The 8,038-nt window shown below is 37.3% G+C and overlaps 2 protein-coding genes across 3 annotated transcripts; one reads left to right on the top strand and one right to left on the bottom strand.

The window, feature by feature from the left end:
- Positions 1 to 157: 157 nt before the first annotated feature.
- Positions 158 to 1,652, bottom strand: LOC105387472 (esterase CG5412). Its single transcript, XM_011558202.3, has 4 exons — positions 1,243 to 1,652; positions 865 to 1,062; positions 640 to 780; positions 158 to 432 (listed from the first exon to the last, which is right to left on the bottom strand). Exons 1-4 carry the CDS (start codon positions 1,487 to 1,489, stop codon positions 260 to 262), a joined length of 759 nt encoding a protein of 252 aa, XP_011556504.3. The 5' UTR covers positions 1,490 to 1,652; the 3' UTR covers positions 158 to 259.
- Positions 1,653 to 2,579: 927 nt separating this feature from the next.
- Positions 2,580 to 7,703, top strand: LOC105387513 (synaptic vesicle glycoprotein 2A). 2 transcript variants are annotated; one of them, XM_038120076.2, is made up of 11 exons: positions 2,597 to 2,763; positions 3,089 to 3,250; positions 3,582 to 3,744; positions 3,847 to 3,968; positions 4,267 to 4,511; positions 4,599 to 4,732; positions 5,773 to 5,899; positions 6,084 to 6,179; positions 6,563 to 6,753; positions 7,014 to 7,141; positions 7,249 to 7,703. In XM_038120076.2, exons 1-11 carry the CDS (start codon positions 2,709 to 2,711, stop codon positions 7,341 to 7,343), a joined length of 1,518 nt encoding a protein of 505 aa, XP_037976004.2. In that variant the 5' UTR covers positions 2,597 to 2,708; the 3' UTR covers positions 7,344 to 7,703. The 2 variants fall into 2 exon arrangements, with proteins under 2 accessions (XP_048477648.1, XP_037976004.2); XM_048621691.1 differs by lacking the exon at positions 7,014 to 7,141 and having other exon boundaries at positions 2,580 to 2,763; positions 7,249 to 7,328.
- The last annotated feature ends 335 nt before the right edge of the window (positions 7,704 to 8,038 follow it).

Consider the following 8,038-nt stretch of genomic DNA (forward strand, 5'->3'; position numbering starts at 1 on the left):
CTAGAGAGAGACCCATTACTTATAGTTAACCGGTAACTCCACTAGAATGTATTAACAGGATAAGACATGATTATTTCATTGGCCTATGTAGGTCTCTTTGGCAGGTTGTACATACTTACATAGTTGATTATGAGGGTAAAAGTGATAATCATAAGGGATATTTTAAAATATTTACTCAAGTTACCTTATCAGTATCACACTCACACTTATCATTTACAATTTTATGGTCCAATTATTGAAACAAACCATATTATCTTAATTAGGAATCTTCAGTAACTTCTGATTCTTCATTTTTCAGCAAGTCTTCGTACACATCATGGAGAAAGTCTAAATATGCGTCCTTGATGGATCCAGAACAGGCCACATAATGACCTCCGGAATGCTCTGCCACTACTGGGTTTTTGAACAAGGTGATCAAGGATTCTGACATTTCTGTAAATAAAAAATTACATAAAAAAAATTGATAAAAAAATAGTTTTAATAATTAAGAGGTGAAAAATCAATTGAGCCAAACTATATGCAGTTCCTTCATGTTAGTCATAAATAAAATTACTTTTATATGTATAAAAAGAAGCTCTACTTCTTAACTTCTTTCTTCTACCTTATTAATCTTATTGTGCAAAAATGTTACATTCTCACCTTTAGGTATTATAGAATCACTTTCTCCATAAACATGCAGAGATGGCAAGTCAATGTCCTCGTCATAAAATCCTTTGTGAACTAAACTGCCTGAGCGAAATCCTGATGAAAATATTGCAAACTTGAAGGTGTATGGAAGGTCTGGAAATTAAAAATCAATTTATTATTAATCCAACAAACCAACTCTTACAGAATTATTTACTATTTCCATGAAATATAACTTACATCCTTTCTGCTGCATGGCAGCCAGAATGCCAACAAGGCAGGCACCTTGTGAAAAGCCCATGAACCCGTGAAAAGGTCCATGTTCCTTCACAGTATTCTCAATCAGTCGCAGAGTGTCTTCGAACCCCAGTGCTGGGCCTCCAAGGCATTTGCCACTGAATGTGTTGTCTTCTGCATTAAACCACCAGGATCTACTATCTGTTGAAAGGAAGGTAAGGCTCAAGATTACTAGAATATGTTCAATAAAATGGTGCTTGAGTAGCATTTATGTACCTAATCTAATTAGAGTTAAGTAACCCCAGGGCTAAAGTAGACCAACAGAGAGATAATAAATAATTTATTTGTTTAACACAATTTGTAAAGCAGAAAGTGTTTTACCTTCGTCTCCAGTTCCATCATCATTCACTACTCGGTGAGGAGCTGATATAAAAGTCAACTGAGCGTATTTGTTAACCGCCTTACGGAAAGATCCAATTTTCCCCCTGAAAACAGCACCGTTTTGTCGATAGCCGTGAAATGCTAATATTTTCAATTTCTTGGGCTTTTCAGTTTCTGTTTCATTATTTTTCGGCGGATCTTCTTGGTTAGAGTTGGGTTCTTCGTGGTTAGAATTTTGGTCAGACATTATTGTAAGATACTTTTTGGGATGAGTTAGATTAGTAATTCTATGCCATATATTTCTACGCCTGTAGAAAATGTTAACCAATTTATAATTAATGTTTTCTTAGTATTTTTCCAATTTTAACAAAACGATAGCGTACCGCTCCGGCTGAATTTACAAACTGTCACTGTCAAATGTCAATGAATGAATGTCAAAACTCAAAAGAGTCAAATCTGTCATGTCAAGTATGCCAATGCCACCATTCAACGATAATTATCGCCAGTGTCATGTAAACAAGTTTCAAATTTCTGGCCAACAAACCCGCAACCTACCCACATCATCCGGCTCTCCGGCTCTACTAGGCTTTACCTTTTCTTTTATGGTTGCATCTATTCTCTATGTATACCTTCATGCCTGTACATATATGCCTGTGCTTCATGCGTAAGGGCTTCACGCATGAAGCACGATGAAGATGGCATGAAAGTATAGGTACATAGAGAATAGAGAGCAACTCGTGAGTGCTGCTGACTGCGCTTAAGCTTTAACGCTTAGGGCAAAGGCACACGATGCGTTGCGGTGGCGGCGGTGTGGCGCCGCAAAAACCGTGTGTCCACTACTCGATCAAATCTTTGCGGTGCGGCGCCGGCGACTATTACTAATTTGAATTAAAAAAATGGTGATTTCGCAAAATTACAAAGCGAAATTTCTGCGGTGCGGCGACTTAGAGTACTCTAAGTGTACTCCCTCGCTATAACGCGGCATGCGTTAATGGAGTTAGATGTGATAGCTATTCAATACATAGTTAATCCCTAAAACCTATATCAGCACCTTTTCTGCAATTCCACTAAGTATATACCTGCCTCAAGGGATAAGTCTTTATCATCATCTCGGTTATCTTATCACTAATCAAACCATCTCCTTTGTCACTCATATCTCTGTGTGGGTACTTTATGTTACTGAGTATTATATAATCTTTAATCTATTCTAGACATAGGTATACCTATCTAACTGTTGCTGTCGGAGAAATGCTAAATTTATCTTAATGAATGTTTTTGTTATCCAGCAAAGTAGGGATTTATCTGCATTACCTACCTACACTATAAAATATCATCTTTATGCACTGCACATAATAGTTCAATAAATGACTTATTTGTAGTAGGGTACTTCAAGGTAGTAGGTGTGACAAGTGGGTCTAGCTTTGATACATCATCCATGTGTACGGTGTTATTTCTTAATTAAAAATATGACTAGAGATGTCGTTGAAAAGATTCCATTTGAGGAAGCGCTTGATCGTACAGGTAAGTGAAACTTGATTCAAACTATAAGGTACCTGATTGGGTAGGTGGTTATTATAGGACTGTAGGTGTTGGTGCTTGTATTGAGTACCTGTATACCTACAACCTACAATGTTTTAAACGCTCATCTACCTACAGCATTAACTGCTGAGCCATAAATAACGTTATTAATTTGTTTTTGTTATTATACCAATCCAAAGGAGACCATTTTCCACCATGTATTCATATGAGAATATTATTAAAAATGAATCCCCTAGAAAAATTGTTATTACTTACTTATGTTTTTTTGTTACTGACTGATGAACTATGTCTTATTGGTCCACTCCAGGATACGGCCCATACAACTACTTCCAGACTGCCACGACGGGGCTGGCGATTGTGGCGTATGCCCTCGTGGGGTTCAGCGGCACCATGGTGGTGCCCACCAGCGCCTGCGAGCTCGGCACCACGCACGCGCAGCAGGGGATCCTCGCCGCTATACCATTCATAGGTTTGTCCTTTTATTTCTGATATTTTTTTCATAGATGCATAATTTAAAATAAAAACAAAATCATTATACAGGTGGGATTTTTATTAGTGAACTTCACTATGCTCGACTGCTCAATATTGTTACTTACCAATACCTTCCAATTAGGTAATTAACTTAAAGAAATCTAATGATAAATCGAGCACAGTGTTTCAGTGGGCTGTTGATGAAATTTTAGTTTGTTTTTGCTTAAGGGCTGTATACCAACTTTGAACATAGTGTGTACCTAGATCGTAGTAGTGCGTATCTGCACCTTATAAAGTAAGTACCTACCTACTTATAAATTGTTTGGCAGGGTACATAATGGGCGGGGTGGTATGGGGCTACCTGGGCGACACCCGCGGCCGGCGCCACATGCTTCTTGTGTCACTGTCTCTCGCCATCTTCTTCAACACCCTCGTCAGCCTCTCCGTCAACTGGATCATGATGCTAGTCTTACAGTTTTTAACGACCATAGTGTAAGTATTATGCATTTTTAATTCTTAATAATAATATTTGGAGGAAGGAGGAATAAAAAAGTAACTATAAGTACTTACATTAAAAAATACTGGTTCTTCCAGGTCAACCGGCCAATACACCCTGGCTGTGACTCTGCTGAGTGAGTCTGCGCCGATGGCAAAAAGGAACCTAGTGATGCTGCTGGTCGCCAGCACATACATACTCTCGACGGCTGCCATGTCAGGTATTACCGAATTCTTATCAGAGGGATTACCAATAACACCACAGTCCAGAATCCTGACGTAAGTGGTTTTATGGGCGCTCTTGTGTTCCCTGGGAACCGCCGTTGCCAATTAATCATGAAATGATGCATTTAAAGTACACTTGGCCAATGCGATAGTAGTTTCGATTATTATTTTTTTAATCAGAAAATAAGAATAAACATAAAAGTAAAATAATGTAAAAATGTTTATTTCCTTTAAAAATATACAAAAGATGGTGATGTAGGTACTGACCCTTTAACATCCTTTTAACCTTTTCAGGAATTGCCATCCCAATTATTCCGTTGAAGTTCTCATACAGTATTCCATTTTTGGGGATTTTCTGGAACTCTTGGCGCACGTTAGTGCTGGTGTACTCTGCACCGTGTGTACTATGCTTGCTGTGTGTGCTGTGCCTGCACGAAAGCCCCAAGTTTCTACTCTTGAAAGGAGAGGAGGAGAAGGCTATGAAAATTCTCAGATCCATCCACAGGATCAACCACAGGAATTCAGAGGAAAAATTTCAAGTTAGTTTATTGGTGAATAGATTGTAGTTAGGTAGTTATAACAGTTTATTTGACCTTGATACTTTAAAATAACAATGTTTACTTCAGGTCACCGGTGTTTTGCCAGAACAAAATAATACAACTGGATTAGAAAAATCAAGGATGGATATAATTTTGCCATTGATTAAAACTCCTCTTCTTAAGTACACGATTGGCTTGACTGTCCTTTCCTTATGTAATCAGTAAGTAGGGTAACGTAACGTACCTTGGGACGCTTGTACCTCGGGACATTGATTGTATTTTAAAAACCGGCTAAATAAACACATTAAAATTCTACCTTAGGCATAGTATTTTACTCGCTTGGCAAAACTAGTGAGTCTCGTGATCATACCAGCATCTAGTGTGTGGTGAAGACAGTATGAAGTTTTTTGGAATCAAAAGTAGCTTTTGTATAGTTTTTTGTGTTGCTTTATCTCATTGAGGCATGCTCAAAATAAAGACATGGATGTCACGTATAACTTTTCAGTTATTTAATTTTATGACATGGCAATTATCTGAAAGATTCCTATTAATTAAAAATAAAGATATTTAAATTTTGGTTAAATATTGCTTTTTTGTACCTTGGGACACGATTAAATTTGTACCTTGGGACACTGTTTCCTATGGCTTTGTACTATGGAAAATGCAAACATCTAAATAACGCCTTATATCTCTGTTCTTATTAGTGCCAGAGTGAAACTAGACAGAAGAGAGATGCAGTAAATAAATAAGAATAGAGATATAAGGCGTTATTTAGATGTTTGCATTTTCCATAGTACAAAGCTATAGGAAACAGTGTCCCAAGGTACAAACGTGTAACGTACCTTGGGTCAAAACAAGCATTTTTACTTTTATCTTAATTTAATAAAATCTGGCCACACTAAAGCTTAAGCACAAATACTAGTGATAATAGATTATATATCCTACCGAATAAAGAAAATTTCACATTAATATCTTATTTGTACGCTGCGATAGCTTCATTCAAAGTTGGGGTAGTCGAAAATGTCCCTAGGTACGTTACGTTACCCTATAAACTTATGATTTTAAGTTTTAAAATTACATTGTGTGAAAAATTACGAAGTGTAGTAGAACCTATAGGTACTTACATACCAGGTACTAAATTAATAGCTATAAAGCATAGGTACTTACCTTCACTTTCTTCTTAAATTTTGCACCCTATATAAATACCTACAGTATTATACGTCGTAAGACTCGTACGATATAATCTGTTATATTTTTTCAGAATTTCTCCTTTCATAATATGGTTTCCGAAAATAGCTAATCAATTTGTAAATATAATCCAAAATGGAGATGGAGCCAACCAAAATCTTTGTGGTATTATCGAAAATAAAGACACAGTTCTTTCCAACGTAAGTATCCTGCTAGTTACTGCTAAAAAAGCTGCTCCTCAAAATATATGGAAAAGCTGTTTTTATTCAGCTTTGTGAAAGCTATTTAGTATTTTGGTAAAGTACCTACCTACAATGTTTTTATGGATATGCCGCTGGAAGGTTTTCTGATAAAATTCCACCCTGTATTAGTTATATGTTTCAGATTGACGCAGCACCATGTTCTCTGAATGTCCCATCTCTTTTAATTACCATTGGATTAAGCTTTTTAACGTCTGCTGGCAATCTGATCTTATGCTTGGTGAGTATAATATACGTGTACTTTGTAGTAGACATTAGATTAGTACCTATCTCACAATAAGTATAACTTCCTAGTTACTGTATTTTTTCTATAAGTGGAAAATACCCTAAACCAAAATTTAGCAGTTATGTAGACCAAAACTATACAGAGTGTTTTAAAAAAGGTATACTAAGCTGAAACCGACGTGTGCAGCATGTTATTCAGCATTGTTATATCTAAGCCCGAAATTGAAATCAGAATGTCATAATAAAATATTCATTCTCCAAGTCACGTGACCAACAAAGTTTCTATGGAGAATACCTACCCTTTTTGGAACACTCTGTATATTTGGTCCTTTGTAAGCCTTATATTCTATAATTAAATGTATAATAACTCGTGTTCAGGTGGTCAACTACACCGGTCGTCGTAACTTGGTGATATTCCTAACCCTGGCCCTAGGGGTGTGCGGCGTCGCGACAAACTTGGTCCACAATGCTTACGGCAGTGGGGTCTTGTTCCTCATCTTCTGTTTCGGCCTTGTCATCAATGGACTGTACCTAGCAATGGCAGTGGCATTCTTCCCTACTTCCGTCAGGTAGGTAATTAATCTTTAACTTATACAGGTTGTTGCAAAAAGATTATACTAAAGGATCACCCCGGCACGGTACAAGGGTTTCATGAATTTTCAAAACTCGCAGTACAAAGGTTGTTCAGATTGACCCCCTGAGTCACCCTCATTCGGTTTAGTATACCCTTTTTGCAACATCCTGTATAAGTTAAGGATTACCTATGTTTTTCATATCCCTATAGTTAATACGGATGGTACCTAATAACTACCTTTTTGATTGTTTACAGAGCTACGGCAGTGGCATTCGTGGGTACTTTAGGTGGAGTAGCGAAGTTTGCAGGCACGCAGATCCTAAATCTACTGCTTCAAAATCACTGTGAGGCTGGATTCTATATCTTCGGTTCTCTATTTGCTTGTGAGTATCTAATGATGAATGTTACATTTGGGTCAGAGATATCTGTGGGTCAACTTGGGTGCCCAAGTCATTTATGTACCTATCTACGTATTTCATTTCTTTTCCAGTTTCTGCGATAGTGGCCTTATTTCTACCTGATGACCGTATGGTGGTGAAAGCGGCCCCACAAAAGAAACCATTTGATTGTGAAAAAACCTCCTGAATATGATGATGATGTTGATGTTGATTGATAAGAATGATAGTTAACAATAAAAAGTTTAAATAAATAGGTACATTAAAACAAGGCTGTTCTTTATTGTAATTCACATAAAACTATTTTTAAACTACTAATCTACAAAAATATAGTTAGTTGTGAGTACCTATAGCAGGAACCTATGACGCACAGTCGTCCCGGTCCCCCTGCTGTACGTTCCTCCCACTTATAGAACGGCTGCCAATTTGATATTGTTTCTTTATGTACGAGTTCCCCAATAGCCGTAGATCAGTGTTTAGGTAACCATATTGAAGAAAAGATTTTTCACCCTTTTATAACTTGTGCACAGATATCCTTGTTTTACTATAATACGCAACGTACAGTTCTCCCATATTAATAATGCGCATGCAAATCTTCGCAAACTGTCGTATTCCCGGAAACACCCGAATCATTGAATTAAACAAAGCACTTGCATTTTGATCCTTGTTCGAAAGAAATAGTAGTCAATATCATGTGACACATAATCGAAAACAATTTGGGCGGTCGGTGGCTGTCACCGATCAGTCAAAGGTCTCAAGGTCAAGATCAGTATTACTTTTGTGGAATTATAAGCGTCAATTCACACGTACCACAACCACACCACGTCGCAGCGACAAAATGTGGTCAAGCTGTGGTTACGTGTGAATTGTGTGACAGCGGCTTTT

Source organism: Plutella xylostella, chromosome 6, assembly GCF_932276165.1.
Source record: "Plutella xylostella chromosome 6, ilPluXylo3.1, whole genome shotgun sequence".
In the NCBI taxonomy this organism is placed as follows: domain Eukaryota; kingdom Metazoa; phylum Arthropoda; class Insecta; order Lepidoptera; family Plutellidae; genus Plutella; species Plutella xylostella.

What these genes read in the sequence shown, in the direction of transcription:
- LOC105387472 (XM_011558202.3), bottom strand. Translation starts at nt 1,489, where the DNA reads ATGTCTGACCAAAATTCTAACCACGAAGAACCCAACTCTAACCAAGAA. An exon ending in TGATGGAACTGGAGACGAAG is followed by an intron (nt 1,063 to 1,242) that starts GTAAAACACTTT and finishes TCCTTTCAACAG; the next exon opens with ATAGTAGATCCTGGTGGTTT. An exon ending in TGCCATGCAGCAGAAAGGAT is followed by an intron (nt 781 to 864) that starts GTAAGTTATATT and finishes TTTAATTTCCAG; the next exon opens with ACCTTCCATACACCTTCAAG.
- LOC105387513 (XM_038120076.2), top strand. Translation starts at nt 2,709, where the DNA reads ATGACTAGAGATGTCGTTGAAAAGATTCCATTTGAGGAAGCGCTTGAT. An exon ending in CGCCGCTATACCATTCATAG is followed by an intron (nt 3,251 to 3,581) that starts GTTTGTCCTTTT and finishes ATTGTTTGGCAG; the next exon opens with GGTACATAATGGGCGGGGTG. An exon ending in ATTCAGAGGAAAAATTTCAA is followed by an intron (nt 4,512 to 4,598) that starts GTTAGTTTATTG and finishes TGTTTACTTCAG; the next exon opens with GTCACCGGTGTTTTGCCAGA.